Raw genomic sequence first — 17,386 nt, 5'->3', positions numbered from 1 at the left:
TGCTAGAAGTTGAAGCTGGGGTAACTATGGTGCACTGGGGTCCTGTCCTCTATTCTCATCTACTTCTACTCTCCTTCTCTTCTCTGTTCTTGATTATTATTCATCATTTAGTTCCCTCTGTTTAATGCAGCGCGATTCATGTACTGTCCACCTGGCTGTAGATCCTGCCTCTGACTCGTCTCTGCTCTGTACCTGGCCGTGTACCTCGTCTCTGCTCCTGCTCCTACACCTGGCTGTGGATCCTGTCTCAGGCTCGACTCGTGCCCCCGGCCGTCCCCCCAACTCCATCTGGATGAAGCTCGTCTGCTGGACTTTAAATGTGTAGTTGTAGTGTTAGATAAGTTAATTCTTCTCTAAGAGTTCTGGTAAATCGCCTGTCCGTCCTGGGGGAGGATCCCTCCTTCATGTGGACACCCCTGAGGTTTCTTCGTCTTTTCCGGAATCCGTTTTTTTTAGGAGTCTTTCTTTACCGTGAAGGGTGGTCTAAGGGCAGAGATGTCCAGTTTAGTTTAGTCTGTTTGTTAGTTCAATTTAATATTTTCCTATTGAATTCTATGTATTCATGATCCTTTTGATTTTATGTTTAACATTTTCAATTACCGATACGAAAGCCCATTGAGACGACTGTTGTTGTGAATTTGGGCTATACAAATAAAATTGAATTGAATTTTTCATATTTAATATGAGCCTAGAAGGTACCAGTTCTTCCCGCCTGGTTTCGGTGCCAAAGGTGCCTCGTAATATAGAACGGAACCACTTCAGACCTGTCGCCTTAACCTCCCACCTGATGAAGGCCTTGGAGAGGATCATCCTCAGCCACCTCCGCACTCAGGTGAGCTCAGCACTGGACCCGCTGCAGTTTGCATATGGACCAGGCATCGGGGTGGATGACGCCATCATCTACCTGCAGCATCGGGCCCTGTCTCACCTGGAGTCCCCTGGGAGCCCTGTGAGAGTCATGTTTTTTGATTTCTCCAGTGCTTTCAACACCATCCAGCCATCACTGCTGAGGAGGAAGCTGGAGGTTGCAGGCGTGGACCAACATCTCACTGCTTGGACCATCAGCTACCTCACAGACAGGCCACAGTTTGTGAGGCTGCGTGACTGTGTGTCTGATGTGGTTGTCTGCAGCACGGGGGCAACTCAAGGGACTGTGCTCTCCCCATTCCTGTTTACCCTGTACACATCAGACTTCATCTACAACTCCCACCACTGTCATCTGCAGAAGTTCACAGATGACAGTGCCATTATGGGCTGTGTATCGGGGGGGGGGGGGCGAGCAGGAGTACAGGGGGGTCATCTCTGACTTTGTTGGCTGGTGTGAAGTTAACCACCTGCTGCTAAACACCAGCAAGACGAAGGAGCTGGTCCTGGACTTCAGGAGGTCCCCTACTCCACACTCACCGGTGAACATTCAGGGTTCAGACATTGAGGTCGTGGACACATTTAAATATCTGGGTGTTCACCTGAACAACAGACTGGACTGGTCCAACAACACCGATGCTCTGTACAGGAGGGGTCAGAGTCGCCTTCGCCTGCTGAGGAGACTTAGGTCTTTTGGTGGGTGCAGACAGCTGCTGAGGACCTTTTTCGACACTGTGGTGGCCTCAGTGGTCCTTTATGGAGTTTTGTGCTGGGCAGGTGGCAGTACAGACAGTGACAGGAGGAGGCTCAAGAAACTGGTTAGGAGGGCCGGCTCTGTCCTGGGCTGCACACTTGAGTCCATTGAGGAGGTGGCGGACAGGAGGATGTTGGCTAAGCTGACATCCATCATGGATACCCCCTCCCACCCCTGCACCAAACTGTAGAGGCGCTGACCAGCTCCTTCAGCACGAGACTGTTGCACCCTCAGTGCAAGAAGGAGCTACCACAGGTCATTCCTCCCCACAGCCATCAGACTGTACAACACTGTGTTAAAGTGATTTAATATGAATGTCATTTTTGATGTCCTTTTTTTTATGTTAAATTATATAGATTATTTCTGAATGTCATTTTTGCTGCCACAGATAAATGAAATTTCCCCATAGTGGGATTAATGAAGTCATCTGTCTGTCTGTCTGTCTGTCTGTCTGTCTGTCTGTCTGTCTGTCTGTCTGTCTGTCTGTCTGTCTGTCTACACACAGGTGGTTTGGGAGAGAGTTTGTTTGCCAGATGCTCCTTCTGATGCAACCCAGTATTGTCAAGGCACAGAGAGGCAGCATGATGTTGATTTTGAGCTTTTTTTAAAACCTTTTTTGCCTAGGTTTCTCTCTTCTGGGAAGCAAAGCAAGGTTTCCGGTGCAGCATCCTACACCCAGCCAACAGAGATGAAATGTGCAATTGTTTTTCCTTCAGTTAGTGTAACTTTATGCTTGTAGTGATTTATTTTGGCCACTAGGGGGTGCAGCTGTTCTGTATTTGCTGTGATGTTCATATTTGTTTGGAATACAGTTTTTTTCAGTCGCTTTAGTACAATTCTCAGATCAGAATTGAATTTTGCAAATTCGTGTGTGTATTTCTCAAAACAATTTGTACAAACAGCAAAACACTATGGATTTCTTGCAAAAGCCTGTTACTTGCTCAAAATCTTTAGTTCATCTCTCAAAACTAAGTCTTTATGTCATTGAACATGTCAGTGCCATCAGAATGTCAAGTCCTTGTGTCATTGTGTACGAACAAGACAGTCAAATGACTTAGTCATGTTGTCAATATAAGTGTGTACTTTAGAGGGAGGTTCTGATGTAAACTATGGCTAAAGTTTTGATGACAATTATTGTAAAATGTTAGTTACACCTTTTTTTGTTTGATTGCAAGAGACTGGACAAGATTCACATTTACACTTTTATTGTTCATATTGTAATTTGTTGACAGACCATGTCATACCAACATAGAAAAATGACGTATACGATGAACTAATGACTAGGTGTTTTGAGGAGTAAGACTATTGCACAGTGAACTATATAATACATTTTGATCAACATGACATAAACAGTTGATAATGTAGCAAAGAGCAGAGAATTGTACATAATCATTTGCATGGATGTACCAAAGCAATTGCAACTCGTTCAAAGAAGTGAGAAACTGCTTATTTGATGTGCACAAGTGACATCATGATGTGAAGATTGAACAAATAGTTTTGGAAAATTCATTCTGATCTGAGAATTGTACTAAACTGTCATTTGGAATTTAATTAAAGGAAAGCGTGTTTATAGTTTTGTATGAGGACATATTCCATTTTTGACATCACTTTTTAAGATTTAATGTGTGTGATTTAGTTACTCACTGTGATTTAAAATGACTTTATAAGCTACTTGTTAAGATGACTGTTTCCCACCAAAATACTAAAAAGTTCCATCCATCCCTCCCTCCATCCATCCTGTAGGGGTTACTGGAGCCTATCCCTGCTTCTGTAGGACAGAGGTGGGTTACACCCTGAACAGGTAGCCAGTCCACTGAAGGGACAACCACACCTAAGTGTAAATTTAGTCTTCAATTATCCTGTGAAGCATGTTTTTGGATCGTGGGAGGAAACCAGAGTTCAGAAATTAAACTAAGAGTTACTTGGAAACAGATTTGAACTCAGATCAAGTAAACGTCTGAGAGGAACAGAGTTTTACAGTCAGTGGTTTGAAACATTGGGTGCAGTATCCATAGACTAACTTTCTTAAAGCAATACACGCTCTGACACGGAGTTAGTGTGAACTTCTGCTAACTCAGCGCGTTTCAGAACATTACTGACTCGTGTTTTGTCATCACAGAGAGATTTCAAACAGACACTAAGTGGCCTTTTAGACCACAGCAGAGGAAAGCTGAGTTGAGACGTCCTGGTTTTTTCAAGTTTCTTTTCTGTCACTGTTAGAGGTGTGACGATCAATCGACTTAATCAAATCAATTTCTGTTCCTACGATCCAACCACATTGAATCGGACTATACCATTATAAAATATGAATATGAAAATGTGAATTGTTTCGGCAAGTACTTAAATGGATGGAATCATTGAAATGAATCGTTGCATCCTGATTCACTGAAAGACCAGATAGAAATATAGAAAGACTCTTCATTTTATGATCTTAGAATTATTGATTTACTTAAATATTCTTTTTTATCATCACAAATAGCGTTTTTTTCAGAAAATAACTGTTCATTTGGTTAGTTTTACTTATTTGACATTTAAACATATTAACATGCCAACAGACAGACATGCTAGGAGCAGTGTAGCTTTGTGTTAGCGGCAGAGGAGAGGGCTTTGTGATGGTTGTGAACTCCTGATGATTTTACACAGCTTCTCAGGACTATGTAGCAGCATTTGCACCTTCTGCGGTCCTCCTTCTCTCAGCACTGTGGATAACTGTCACGAAGCACAATAAACGCAAACACATGTTCTAACAGTTTGCAACAGTTGGTTGCAAAAGGGCAAATTCTCGTTGTACACTTTGGAAAACTTGAAGTTAAGTTGAAATATAAGTAATAAATTGAATCAAAGAAACAGCATTAACCCATGTGCTATCTTAGGCATTTTAACATTGGGAGTTGGGTCATCTAGACCCACTAGACAGTGCTCTGAAGCTTTTTTCTTCAATAATTTGTGATCTTCACTGGTGTCCATGGATTACATGAAATCTTTCCACCTTTATCCACCTTTGTCATGGTAGGGAGAACACGTCAATGGTCACCTTGACCCCGTAGGATAGCACAAGGGTTAAGGTGAAGTGGCCAACAGACACATTTTACTAAAATGAAAAAAATGAATCTCCCCAAAAAGCAATCAAACATTTTTCATTTAGACCAGGAGTCGGCAACCTTTTTTACTCAAAGAGCCATTTGGGACCGCCCCTAATAAAAAAGAAAGCACCCGGAGCCACAACCCGTTTTGATATCATTATATATATTATGCAGGTATATATTATTCAAAGGTGCTCATTACGTCGATCGCGATCGACCGGTGGATCTTCAATGACATGAGTGTAGATCGCGGGCCAGAAAAGATTTTAAAAAAAAGTACTTCTTTAAAATCCACCAAAGTCGTCACTGAGAAGTACGGGACTTGATTGACATGTAGATTGGCCAATCGGACATCGTCTGAAGCATACATCGCTGCAAATGCACACTATGTTCTTTAAAGGTTGATACCGCGGCCGCGTGTGGGAGGAGCTACTAGTTCTGGTCTGATAGCTGCATGGAGCGATGTGTTTATCAATGCATGGTAGACACTGAGAATGTGGAGAGATCAGGATTATTATTTTGAAGAGTTCTACTTGGTAATCATGTTTCCATGTTTGAGTTCATAAAATCATCCCAGAGAAAGTCTCTGCTTCAACTCCCGCAGTGAAAGCTGCGTCTCAATCTGACGCCGTGTTTGCATCTCTCTGACAGAGTCTGAAGCCAAAGCCCCTCCCCCGCCTCTTTACCTGCTTTTCCTCTCTACCTGTTCACCTGTTCACATCCTCTGTAGCTGAGAGTGGTTTCCCCGCGCTCCTCAGTGTGTCCTACACAGAGAGCGCAAAATACGGTAGTCGGGTCGCTCCAGCGCCGCACAAGGATGAAAGAGCCGGACGCAGGTTATAGCGGGGATAGAGCGGGTTAAGAAAATGAATGGAAGAAGGCGGCCCGCTGAAGAAATATTCAATATTGTACACATTTTATTATCAGTCTGAACTATCTTTTATTTAGAAAAATCTTTTATTTTATCAGTCCAGTACGAAAAAAAAACATCAACAAAAGCTGTGTTGGGCGGTTTTTGGCTGGGTCTGGCGGTTTTCAGATGAGTTTTCGGCTGGAAACCTGTGACTCTATCTGGCAACGCTAGCGCGAACTCTCAGTCTGTCATCAGTCTCTGCCCCGCGGTACGTCAAGTTCCCGGCAGAAGATCGGAGTGTTTATTGAAGCCGCCCCGCGTGCCTCTCCCTGTTATCAGCTCTGCAGGTCTCGCCCGATAAATACGAGCTCATTTAGGAAGTTGTTTTTTACGTGGCTCGTGCTTCGTGAGGAGCCATCAGCGCCTTTGAAATGCCATGAAAAATGAAAAAACTAAAATAAAATTTAATTATTATAAAATACTCATTATTTTCCAAAGTCACAGGGAGCCACAACAGATGGATGAAAGAGCCACATGTGGCTCCGGAGCCATGGGTTGCCGACCCCTGATTTAGACAAAAGAAAAACAAATAAAACGTCAGCATGTTCACATTTTTGTGTAGTTACAGTTAAACTTATGAACATTAAAAATAATGTTGGTCATTTTTGTGTACATTTGATATAACATGCTGTTAATATATATTTGTTGAAAACTTGCTCTTTCACAAAAACAAAAACATATTTTAAAACAAATTACAGTTTAAAAAAATGTCATTTTATTCCGTTTTTATAACGTTGACATGAAACTGCATTTTAAAAAAACTGAAGGGAAAAACAACTACCTAAGCAAACTTTCAACTAATTTAGTTGAAAGTTATTGTTGAAAACTATTGCCACTTTGTGAAAAAAACAGCTGAAACTTCAAATAATTTGTGCCTCAATTGTCACAAAAAATGTGCATGAGATCACAGAGATTCCAGATAAATACAGACTATAGAGTTTCTCTTTTTTTTTGCTGGTGTGCTGCAGGATTTTTGTCAAGGAACCTTGACTCAAAAAAGACACTGCTGTAACTGACACCAAATAAGCGTGCAGTTTCTCTCACTTTAAAATGAAAGTCAAGAAGGTTCTGCAATTGTTCCCTAGAAATTCCCTCTGTTTCCAGTCATCAGCAAAGGAGGTTCATTATGGGCTTGTAGTCATTGCAGCACTTTTTGGATACTTTCTATGATGTCGTCCATATCTTGTAAAAGTCCCCTGTCTTCACATATTAGAAGAATACGATGGGATTCTTCTTAGCGAGAAGAAAGCAAATCCAAATCCGCTACGGAGTCTTGTGATTCCAGTTGGGTTAAAGCCGCTGGGATTCTAAAGATGAAGCTCACAGCAGAGTGGTTCTTCATGAAAACTGCACTGAAAAGACACAGAAGTTGTTGTATTATCCTAAGAGAAATGTTGATTTGTCCAAATAAATGAGTCACTTGACATAATAGAATAAGTAACAATAATAAGTCAGCACCATGGAGAGCAGCCTTCAACTGACAGACAGGACTTGAACAGAAGAAACTCTTAGAGATCAGCTTCTGCAAATTGTTTTCTTTTACGGCGATTTATATTTAAACTATTTTTTTCAAATTGTGTGCATTTTCTTGATATTGTAATATTTTCAAATTAACAATCAATCGTGTGAATAGATTTTGCAAAGATGTGCGGATCTGATTTAATGTGACTTTTTATGTCATAAAATATGAAATATCTGCCACGATGTGTAATGACTTCAAATCTCCACTAGAGAGCGCTCACATGTAAATTGTAATCTTCATTGTTACTTCATGACAGGAAGTTGTCTAACATACAACAAAGATGTGATGCTTTTAGGAGAATAAAAGTTTGATCTTTAGTCTTTGAGGACAAAGGAGTTTGAATGACAGGACGGTTTGTCTTTGACTGTCTGCTCACGGATCACAACAGTTCTGCTCTTGGTCTAAAGATGCATCACTGTAACTCAAAGGTTCTGGAACAGTCCTGACATTTATATGAAAATGTATATAAAACATGTATATCAAATGCTAAATACCAAACTTTCTGCAAACACATATTCTGAGGAGCTTCGATGTTCTTCATTTTACTGAAGATTCCATATTAGTGTCAAATGACTTCATTTTCTTCAGAGTAAACAGTTTGATTCCTTAACAAAATGAACTTTGTACACAAAGATTTCAGGAACAATTTTTTATTTTTGTTGACTTAGTGTGATATTTTCAAGCTTTTACCTTAACCCAGAAAAATTGGGATCTAAGAAGGTAATCCATCAATTCTGTGGTTTCATCACAGGTGTGTCAATCAAAATGTGAGTCCAGCTGATCTGAGGAGAAAGACAATCAGCTGTTATGAACAGCAGCTGTGTTTCCTGCAGGAGGAACTTTTTAAGCTCCTCTTGGTTGTTGGTTTCTCATTCGGTGCCTGAAAAGATGGGAGCTGAGACGTTTGTGGCTGTTTGTGTTCTGGCTGGTTTCCTCAGCAAAGGTATGTAGGTTTATTGGAAGGATTTGGACTGCAGATGGAAATCTGTGTGTTGTCCATAAACCATCAAAGAAAACATTAAACCTTCTTTTAAACTGCGATTCTTCTCAGGTTTAAGCTTACCAGTTGCTAGAGAAACCCAGAATGCAAACCATAAAAGGATGGGAAGAAAAGCTGGTGAGAACTAATGCGAGCAAAAGTATATGCAGAAAAAATTCCTGAGTGGATGTTTACTACTATCTCTTCATTTCCTCCCAAAAGATTTGGCTTTACAGAGCGGCTTTGATCTCCTACAGTCACTGGATTCCAGGTTGGAAAATCTGGTTAAAGGTGAGAATTTGTTTAAAAAAATAAATAAATAAAAATAAAATTTAAAGAATGGTTAACACGTGGCTTGGTTTGTCTGAAAAGGCTATGACCGAAGAAACAAACACAAACGTTAAAGTTAAGTACACTGTAAAAGATGACTAATTTTGTTTTGTTAGTACAACTGGAAACCAATGAGGTGGAAACTCAAACGGCGCTCAGTCTAGACGCCGCCAGCAACCAGACTGCGTCCGACGCCGCCAGCAACCAGACTGCGTCCGACGCCGCCAGCAACCAGACTGCGTCCGACGCCGCCAGCAACCAGACTGCGTCCGACGCCGCCAGCAACCAGACTGCGTCCGACGCCGCCAGCAACCAGACTGCGTCCGACGCCGCCAGCAACCAGACTGCGTCCGACGCCGCCAGCAACCAGACTGCGTCCGACGCCGCCAGCAACCAGACTGCGTCCGACGCCGCCAGCAACCAGACTGCGTCCGACGCCGCCAGCAACCAGACTGCGTCCGACGCCGCCAGCAACCAGACTGCGTCCGACGCCGCCAGCAACCAGACTGCGTCCGACGCCGCCAGCAACCAGACTGCGTCCGACGCCGCCAGCAACCAGACTGCGTCCGACGCCGCCAGCAACCAGACTGCGTCCGACGCCGCCAGCAACCAGACTGCGTCCGACGCCGCCAGCAACCAGACTGCGTCCGACGCCGCCAGCAACCAGACTGCGTCCGACGCCGCCAGCAACCAGACTGCGTCCGACGCCGCCAGCAACCAGACTGCGTCCGACGCCGCCAGCAACCAGACTGCGTCCGACGCCGCCAGCAACCAGACTGCGTCCGACGCCGCCAGCAACCAGACTGCGTCCGACGCCGCCAGCAACCAGACTGCGTCCGACGCCGCCAGCAACCAGACTGCGTCCGACGCCGCCAGCAACCAGACTGCGTCCGACGCCGCCAGCAACCAGACTGCGTCCGACGCCGCCAGCAACCAGACTGCGTCCGACGCCGCCAGCAACCAGACTGCGTCCGACGCCGCCAGCAACCAGACTGCGTCCGACGCCGCCAGCAACCAGACTGCGTCCGACGCCGCCAGCAACCAGACTGCGTCCGACGCCGCCAGCAACCAGACTGCGTCCGACGCCGCCAGCAACCAGACTGCGTCCGACGCCGCCAGCAACCAGACTGCGTCCGACGCCGCCAGCAACCAGACTGCGTCCGACGCCGCCAGCAACCAGACTGCGTCCGACGCCGCCAGCAACCAGACTGCGTCCGACGCCGCCAGCAACCAGACTGCGTCCGACGCCGCCAGCAACCAGACTGCGTCCGACGCCGCCAGCAACCAGACTGCGTCCGACGCCGCCAGCAACCAGACTGCGTCCGACGCCGCCAGCAACCAGACTGCGTCCGACGCCGCCAGCAACCAGACTGCGTCCGACGCCGCCAGCAACCAGACTGCGTCCGACGCCGCCAGCAACCAGACTGCGTCCGACGCCGCCAGCAACCAGACTGCGTCCGACGCCGCCAGCAACCAGACTGCGTCCGACGCCGCCAGCAACCAGACTGCGTCCGACGCCGCCAGCAACCAGACTGCGTCCGACGCCGCCAGCAACCAGACTGCGTCCGACGCCGCCAGCAACCAGACTGCGTCCGACGCCGCCAGCAACCAGACTGCGTCCGACGCCGCCAGCAACCAGACTGCGTCCGACGCCGCCAGCAACCAGACTGCGTCCGACGCCGCCAGCAACCAGACTGCGTCCGACGCCGCCAGCAACCAGACTGCGTCCGACGCCGCCAGCAACCAGACTGCGTCCGACGCCGCCAGCAACCAGACTGCGTCCGACGCCGCCAGCAACCAGACTGCGTCCGACGCCGCCAGCAACCAGACTGCGTCCGACGCCGCCAGCAACCAGACTGCGTCCGACGCCGCCAGCAACCAGACTGCGTCCGACGCCGCCAGCAACCAGACTGCGTCCGACGCCGCCAGCAACCAGACTGCGTCCGACGCCGCCAGCAACCAGACTGCGTCCGACGCCGCCAGCAACCAGACTGCGTCCGACGCCGCCAGCAACCAGACTGCGTCCGACGCCGCCAGCAACCAGACTGCGTCCGACGCCGCCAGCAACCAGACTGCGTCCGACGCCGCCAGCAACCAGACTGCGTCCGACGCCGCCAGCAACCAGACTGCGTCCGACGCCGCCAGCAACCAGACTGCGTCCGACGCCGCCAGCAACCAGACTGCGTCCTTCACCTTCCTTCAATAAATTTGATTTTTATATCTGCAACTGTTTTCTTAGGCATGTTTCCTGGGTAAACACAACCCATGATTTAAAAGAAATGTAAAATGATCTAGAACAGTTGAATATTTGGTTACAATAGTTAATCATTGAGGAGCAAGACCTCAAAGGACTGTAGCGATGCTTGAAGCAGTTTTTCATGACACAGATTATACAGAAGTTCTCGTACATGGGGAAACAAAAGGGATAAAGGATTCACTGCACCTTTTCTCTCTAGATTAAAATGGGTGCCTAAACCAGTTCTGATGTATAGCATGCTTGTATGTAAAGTATTCAGTTTAGAACAGACACCAGCAAGTTTGTCTTGTTTCTAAATGTGAGTACCTGAGGTTTCCAAGATAAAAACAAGCAACCAATTATAAACCTGGTTATAGTAGTCTAAAGTGTGGCAGATGCAGGAAAATGGTCTTGTCAGAACAAATATACAAATATGTCATGCACTTAAAATACTTCTTGAAAATGTGTTTTTGTAGTTCTAACTGTGTTAGGTCTTTTCTTTCACTGTGGAGAGCATAAAGAAAATTAAGATTAAACATTTCTAAATATTTGTTTTTGCAAATTGTTGGGAATTATGAGTGAATGAAAAACCCATTTGAAAAAGCTTAGTTACATATCCACACACAAGCTCCCTGCTCCGTTCCCTTCTGTTGGCGTGGACGACTAGATCCCTTTGCGTCTTTGTTTTTTTAGTTGTCTGAGCTGACGTGGCTCAAAACTGCGACTGGATAGCTCCAATATTGCTTGCCATTTTGGTTGCACCAGCAATGTTAGCATGGGGTTTGGAGGGGCTGTAAGCTAGCGCAAGAAAGCATAAATAGATGGATGTCAGTAAATAGGGGTGGCCTAACTTTTTGCCAACGGTCCCGCCCAATATTCAGAGGTGAATAAACTCCTGCCGCTTTGTAGAAACTATTAAGTAGTGAATGACAGGATTTTTTTATTTTTGACTAAAAACAGCATAATTATAATTAAAAGACCACTGTGGGCCCGAGCGCGGCACAAATCATTGAAGAAAAAAGGTTCAGAGCACTGTCTAGTGGGTCTAGATGACCCAACTCCCAATGTTAAAGTGCCTAGGATAGTACAAGGGTTACTAAAGGCAGGGCACACCGTTCCCCCCCAGCACCATTCCTGTTGGGGGCAGCAACATTTCCATCAATCCACGTATGCCCTCCGGGGTTACAGAGGTGCTGCAATCAATCCTTGCCATTAAAACGGCTCCTTTCCTAAAAAAGTGGTATTTAAGAGGGTGAAGCCCCCAAGAGACACTAGCACCCCCCCACCCCTCCTTGGCCCGCCACGTTGGTCACAAACTCTTCATCCAGACCTGATGTTGGCATTATCCATGTTAATATGCCGCTTCATCTGATCATTGACTCTCTTGCTTTCTTCCTCATCAACCATCCGGTAAGAGATGAATTACGATAAAAGCAATTTTATCATATATATTATGTAATTGAGAGAAAACTCGATACATGAAGCATGTGATGAACTTGGTCCAAAATCCATTCGATTGTTGGCTAGAAAGTTATGTAAACAGCAAGTAGATTCTGTAATACCAAATGTTAAAGACCCGTTCTATTAAGAAATAGAAAATACTTATAAATGCAAATCATTGCAACTTTACACTTCTGAAATGGCTGCTGTCACGTCTTATTTTCTTTTTTCTTTGTTATTTTATTTAATTTCATGTAAATTTGTGTTATTATTTGTTTAACAAAAACATCAATACAATTTAAGTTTACATAAATAGTATAGGTGATAGTAATTACTTTATTTGTATTTTGCATGTTTTAATCTTTTGCATTATCAAGAACAATACTAATATAGTTCTTTTAAATGTAGGACTGCAAACAGCGAAAAGAGAAGATAAGGCTCTTAAAAGTTTTGTGGGAGGCTCTGAAAGAGGCGTTGTGGGTCGGTCCTTGGAGGACAGAAACATGATCCTGGATCTGCTCCCTCTGCAGGAAAGTGGACCAGGGAGTCTCTCAGCCGCTTTGAGGCCGTGCAGCGGCTCCTCTTCAGTCACTGCAGTTCAGTAGCCTCAGTCACTGCAGGTTCCTGTGGGGCTGAGGTCCTGATAAAGCTGTGAGGAGCACATGCTGCCCTCACTCTCTGCTCCACAACTTCTGGGTGGACTTCATCCAGGCCTTGATACTGACACCTGTGCACAGAAGGCATCGAAGAGGCATTCTTCTAACCCTTGTGCTATCCTAGGCACTTTACCATTGGGAGTTGGGTCATCTAGACCCACATTGCTCTGAACCTTTTTTCTTCAGTGATTTGTGATCTTCACTGGTGTCCATGGATTACATGAAATCTTTCCACCTTTATCCACCTTTGTCATGGTAGGGAGAACACGTCAATGGAAGGGTGGCGTCATCTAAGATAGCACAAGGGTTAACCCAGCAGGGCTGGGGAGAGGTTGTAGTTAAAGGTGCACCTCTCTCTCATTCCCAGGGAATGACTGCATCAAATCCTTTTTCTGCCACAAAAACACAGAGCCTCATTGGAGACAGAAGATCAAATGATCCACTGTGGAGCGTCTGACCAAAGGTGGAGTTGCAGGGTCGGTCCCACCATCACTCGTCCTGCCCCAACATCAATCACCTGGAAGTGACTGGTGACGTCCACAACTGCAAAAAGAACTTTAGAAAAAGCTCCCTTGTTGTTGTGGAGCTTGAATCCTGAGTTGGGGGACCTTTTAAAAAAATAATTTAATTGTTTGTTTGTTTTTTTAAAAGGGCTGCCTAAGTTAGCCTTTTTGAAGGCCCTAAACTGGTACGGCCTCCTGATGGTTTGCAAGTGTAGCTTTGTGTTGGTGGAACCTGCCAGTCTTTTCTCTGACTTTAGAAGTTTCCTCCAAAACGAGCTGACTTGCTTTTGGAGCGAGAAAGTCTTCTGCAGCAGTTCTGGCAGGAGCCTGTAGAGGGCGCCTCAAAGCAGCCTTCAGAAATTCAACCATCAAACATTCAACATGCTTAGAGACCGTGGGGGGAGGGGGGGTCGTGGTGTTATGCCAGAAATAACATCAGTATGACATCAGACATGTCACATGCTTGTTTGATGTTGTACGCATCATCACTTTTGATCTTTAGTCCTTGAATTGACCCCAGAAAGCCTTCTTTCTCATTGCCCATTTGGTTTTACCAGAGAGCACACGTTCTGTTCCCCAGCTACTAGAAGCCTCGCATTCCCGTCAAGCGCTTTCGACTTCCACGGAGGAACACGTGTTTTTTTTTTCAAATCACAAAAACGGCATCTATTCTACTTTTGACAAGGACATATTCAACATTTTCATTGCTCTAGAGAAAATCATCACCAAAAATGTTCTAGCGCCGTCTTAGAGACTCTGGGGTTGAGGAAGGCTCCCTCAAACAGAATCTCTCTGATCTATGTGACTTCTATAGGATTTTTTCTTAGTTAATATACATCTTTCTGGCTACTCCAGAGTGACGTGTACTCGAACAAATACGGTATATAAAAAAAAATTGGCAACAACAAGAAGATTTGTTTTTCTTTTGTTTTCTTTCATTGAATAGGGCTGCACAGTGGTGTAGTGGTCAGCACGCTTGCCTCACAGTGAAAATGGCCCAGTTCAAATCTCAGCTGGGTTCTTTCTGTGTGGAGTTCGCTTGTTCTCCTTGCATGTGTGAATTTTCTCTGGACACTCTGGTTTCCTCAGTCCTGAATATCCAACAGTCTGTTGGAAATTCGGCAGACTGCTTCATTTCTATTCCCATTAAAGCTTGTTTTACCGTAGTGGGTGGCTGTGCTGCAAAAACCATAGTCTTCATGGGTTTTGCTTTTATCTGATGGTTAAACGGCGTCCGTCCCTTAGTTCAGAATATGACGTGGTCACAAACAACGTCATGGAGATCTTCTCTCCACTGACGAGTCTGACGGAATTTAAGATGGAGACCTCAGAGAGAGCGTTTCCGAGGGTTTTTTTCCCTTGCAAGTTTTCTTACAGACAAAACAAAGCTGAGGACATGGCGGTTGGGGCGGGGGGTCATGCGATGGATCAGCTGAGTGAAAAATTGAAAACACCTGTGAGCCACCTGCAGGTGAGCCGGCTCCATAAAGATGACTGAAATGTTCTCCTTCTTCAGTTCACTCTGGATCTTCTGCATTTCTGTCCATGGTGGGGGAGATTTAAGAAGAGCAGAGACCATGACTGCTAGATTCTTAAATAGGAGGCATTTAAGTTCAGCCTCTGGTTTACAGACTCACTTGTATTTACTCCATAAAAAATTGCTGATGTTCCTTATAATTGCTGCAAACTCCTCTTCAGCTTTGTTTATGGGTGAGTCTGATTGACTTTTGTTCTGCTTCTGTGACATGGCTTGTTGAAAAGAGATTTTTTTTTTTTTTTTTTTTTTTTTTTTTTTTTTTTTGCACACATGAATGTTGTTTGCCTCTCATTTTGTGCAGATGAATATTTGGGGAGCCGTAGTCCACACACCTACCCCAGACTTAAGGAAGCTGCATCTGAGTATCGGCCTGGCTGGAGCTCCCATCAGGGAGGAGATCGAGGCTTCGTGTCACGGACACAGGCGGGGCCACCATCGCACCTCCACCATTATGGGTTAGAGTCTAGATTTGGTCCGCAAAAGCCCAAGAACAAAAGAAAATCCATCCTTTGGCCCAACCCGGATGTGCACTTCAGTGTGCCAAAGCACCGGGGCTCAAACCGTGGCAGGCTGGGAACCATCGAGCTAGTCCTCACACCGTCACATCGGGCAGGGAGGAGGCTGGAATTCAACCCTGGGGGTGTGTTTCACTTCCATCCACTCGGAGCTCTTTCACACCTCTTTCATGCTCTGGGGCATCTGCAGCCACGGATTAAGGTCAACATACCAATCTAAAGAGAACCTGTCCACTGGGAGGGTGCTGTCAGGAATAAAAATGAGAAAAAAACGTTTCCCCCCAAAAGTTTCTTCTGTTCAAATGTCCAAAGCAGCTATTGTTAAACTCTCAGAACTATTAAGAACAAGAACAGCAGCTAGTTAGCGCAGTTGGCTGGATGTGGGACTGACACATGGGAAACTAGGGTTTAATTTCAGGGGTGTGATGAGCTTTACCCAGTTTGGGTCCTTGGGCAAGACCCTTTGCACTTCTGCCTAACTAAGTAGTCACAAGGTCCCCAGTCTGGATAAAATACAGGGTTGTGTCAAGAAGGACATCTGGGGTAAAATTCTCTCTGAAAAGCTGAATGGCTTTGACTCCCGAAGGGATCTGCTGAAAGATGAACAACATGAAGCTGGCACACAGGGGGGACTTGTTTTTATTTAAATTCTTTTAAAATTTTTGAATAAAATAAATCTGTATAATGAGCTAAAAAAAAAAAATTCTGGTAAATTATGAAAGTGTTCACATCATTCTAAAACTCAAGTGTGTGTGTGTGTGTGGTTTTTCTGGGGTTTTTTCACCTCAATGTTTCCAACCTGAGTTGCAGCTTCACTTGTTGAAACTGTAATACTAAGCCAACATGTAAGACATGGATTCCACACTGGGAGAGTCCATACAAGGTGTTCGATTCTGTACATTGACTGTTCCAAGTATTGACTGACTGCAGCAGGGAAGAAAATACTGTGAACGACAAAGCATCAAAAATCTCTGCAAAGATGTTCAAAGCAAAATTGATAAATGTTGGTGTATTGAGTAAAAATTAAAGTTTGTTAAAATAGTTGCACAGAGGCAATTTAACGTCAATGCTTATGTCACAGGAGAAGAGAGTGCAGCGTTAATTTTTACGTATAAAAAAAAGAAAACGAAGCACATTTTTCTAAATATCTGGAATTACAAGTATGCACAACAAGGTTCCAAAGCACCATTCCACCAAGCTCAGAAGAGGACACAGGCATGACTTTCTTTCATCAAGACACAAAAACAAAAAATGACCAAGACAGAGGCTTTCTAATTTGAGACAAAACATGTTTACATGTAGCTTCCACTTTGTTCAGACTGCATAAAGGGTTTAGCATCAATACGGTGGTGTGCATGTTCATGAAAGAAAACAAAACAAGAAAAATGTAATATATTGTCAAAAACTCTTCCTGATTTGTCCAGCTCAGAAGCAAAGTCTAGTGCTGAATTATCTTTGCCAATTGTTTGGTGTAACTAATTGTTCGAGTTCTTGTTTTGATCTCAGATTTAACTGATTTTTTGTGAAAAAACATATTCATATTCATCATCTTTGTTTTCTTCAAAAAAACTACACTCATTATACCATTGCCTCCATATGTCATTCATCTCCCATTTTATTTTCATCCTTACCAGTTCTTTTTGAATCATTTGTCTTGGATCAGTGTGCTTCCTGCAGTTTAATAATAGAGATTTCATGGTTTCAAAGTTGTCGCAAAGTTCACATTTCCCATCAATGTTTTATGTTGCAACTCAGATGAGTGTGACTGTAAATTCAAGTCTGGTTTTCTTTTAACTTGTCCTGTCCAACAGCTGGGCAGACAGATGAGAGCTGAAGGCCTCTTGTGTTGGACATATTTTACTTTAACAACAGGGGTTATGAATCTTCTGACAAACCAGAGGTATGTCTGAATAAACCCCTAATGTAATCGAGGTACTTTATTCATTTTAATCATATTTTAAAATATTTTTCAAGTCTGTTTTGACCTTTGAATCCCATTTTCCCCAACAACCCTTTGCATCCTGAAGTACCACCTCCCTTTCTCCTCTTCCTCC

At 44.5% G+C, this 17,386-nt stretch overlaps 1 protein-coding gene across 1 annotated transcript; it reads left to right on the top strand.

Moving 5' to 3' along the window:
• Positions 1-7,928: 7,928 nt before the first annotated feature.
• LOC101175394 (uncharacterized) lies at positions 7,929-10,672 on the top strand. The gene is made up of 4 exons (XM_004069363.5): positions 7,929-8,079; positions 8,188-8,253; positions 8,338-8,406; positions 8,562-10,672. The coding sequence occupies exons 1-4, from the start codon at positions 7,944-7,946 to the stop codon at positions 10,649-10,651; spliced, it is 2,361 nt and encodes a 786-aa protein (XP_004069411.3). The 5' UTR covers positions 7,929-7,943; the 3' UTR covers positions 10,652-10,672.
• Positions 10,673-17,386: the final 6,714 nt, after the last annotated feature.

Source organism: Oryzias latipes, chromosome 6, assembly GCF_053564925.1.
Source record: "Oryzias latipes strain Hd-rR chromosome 6, Olatipes_Hd-rR_3.1".
In the NCBI taxonomy this organism is placed as follows: domain Eukaryota; kingdom Metazoa; phylum Chordata; class Actinopteri; order Beloniformes; family Adrianichthyidae; genus Oryzias; species Oryzias latipes.
This window is presented reverse-complemented; position numbering and strand designations above follow the sequence as displayed.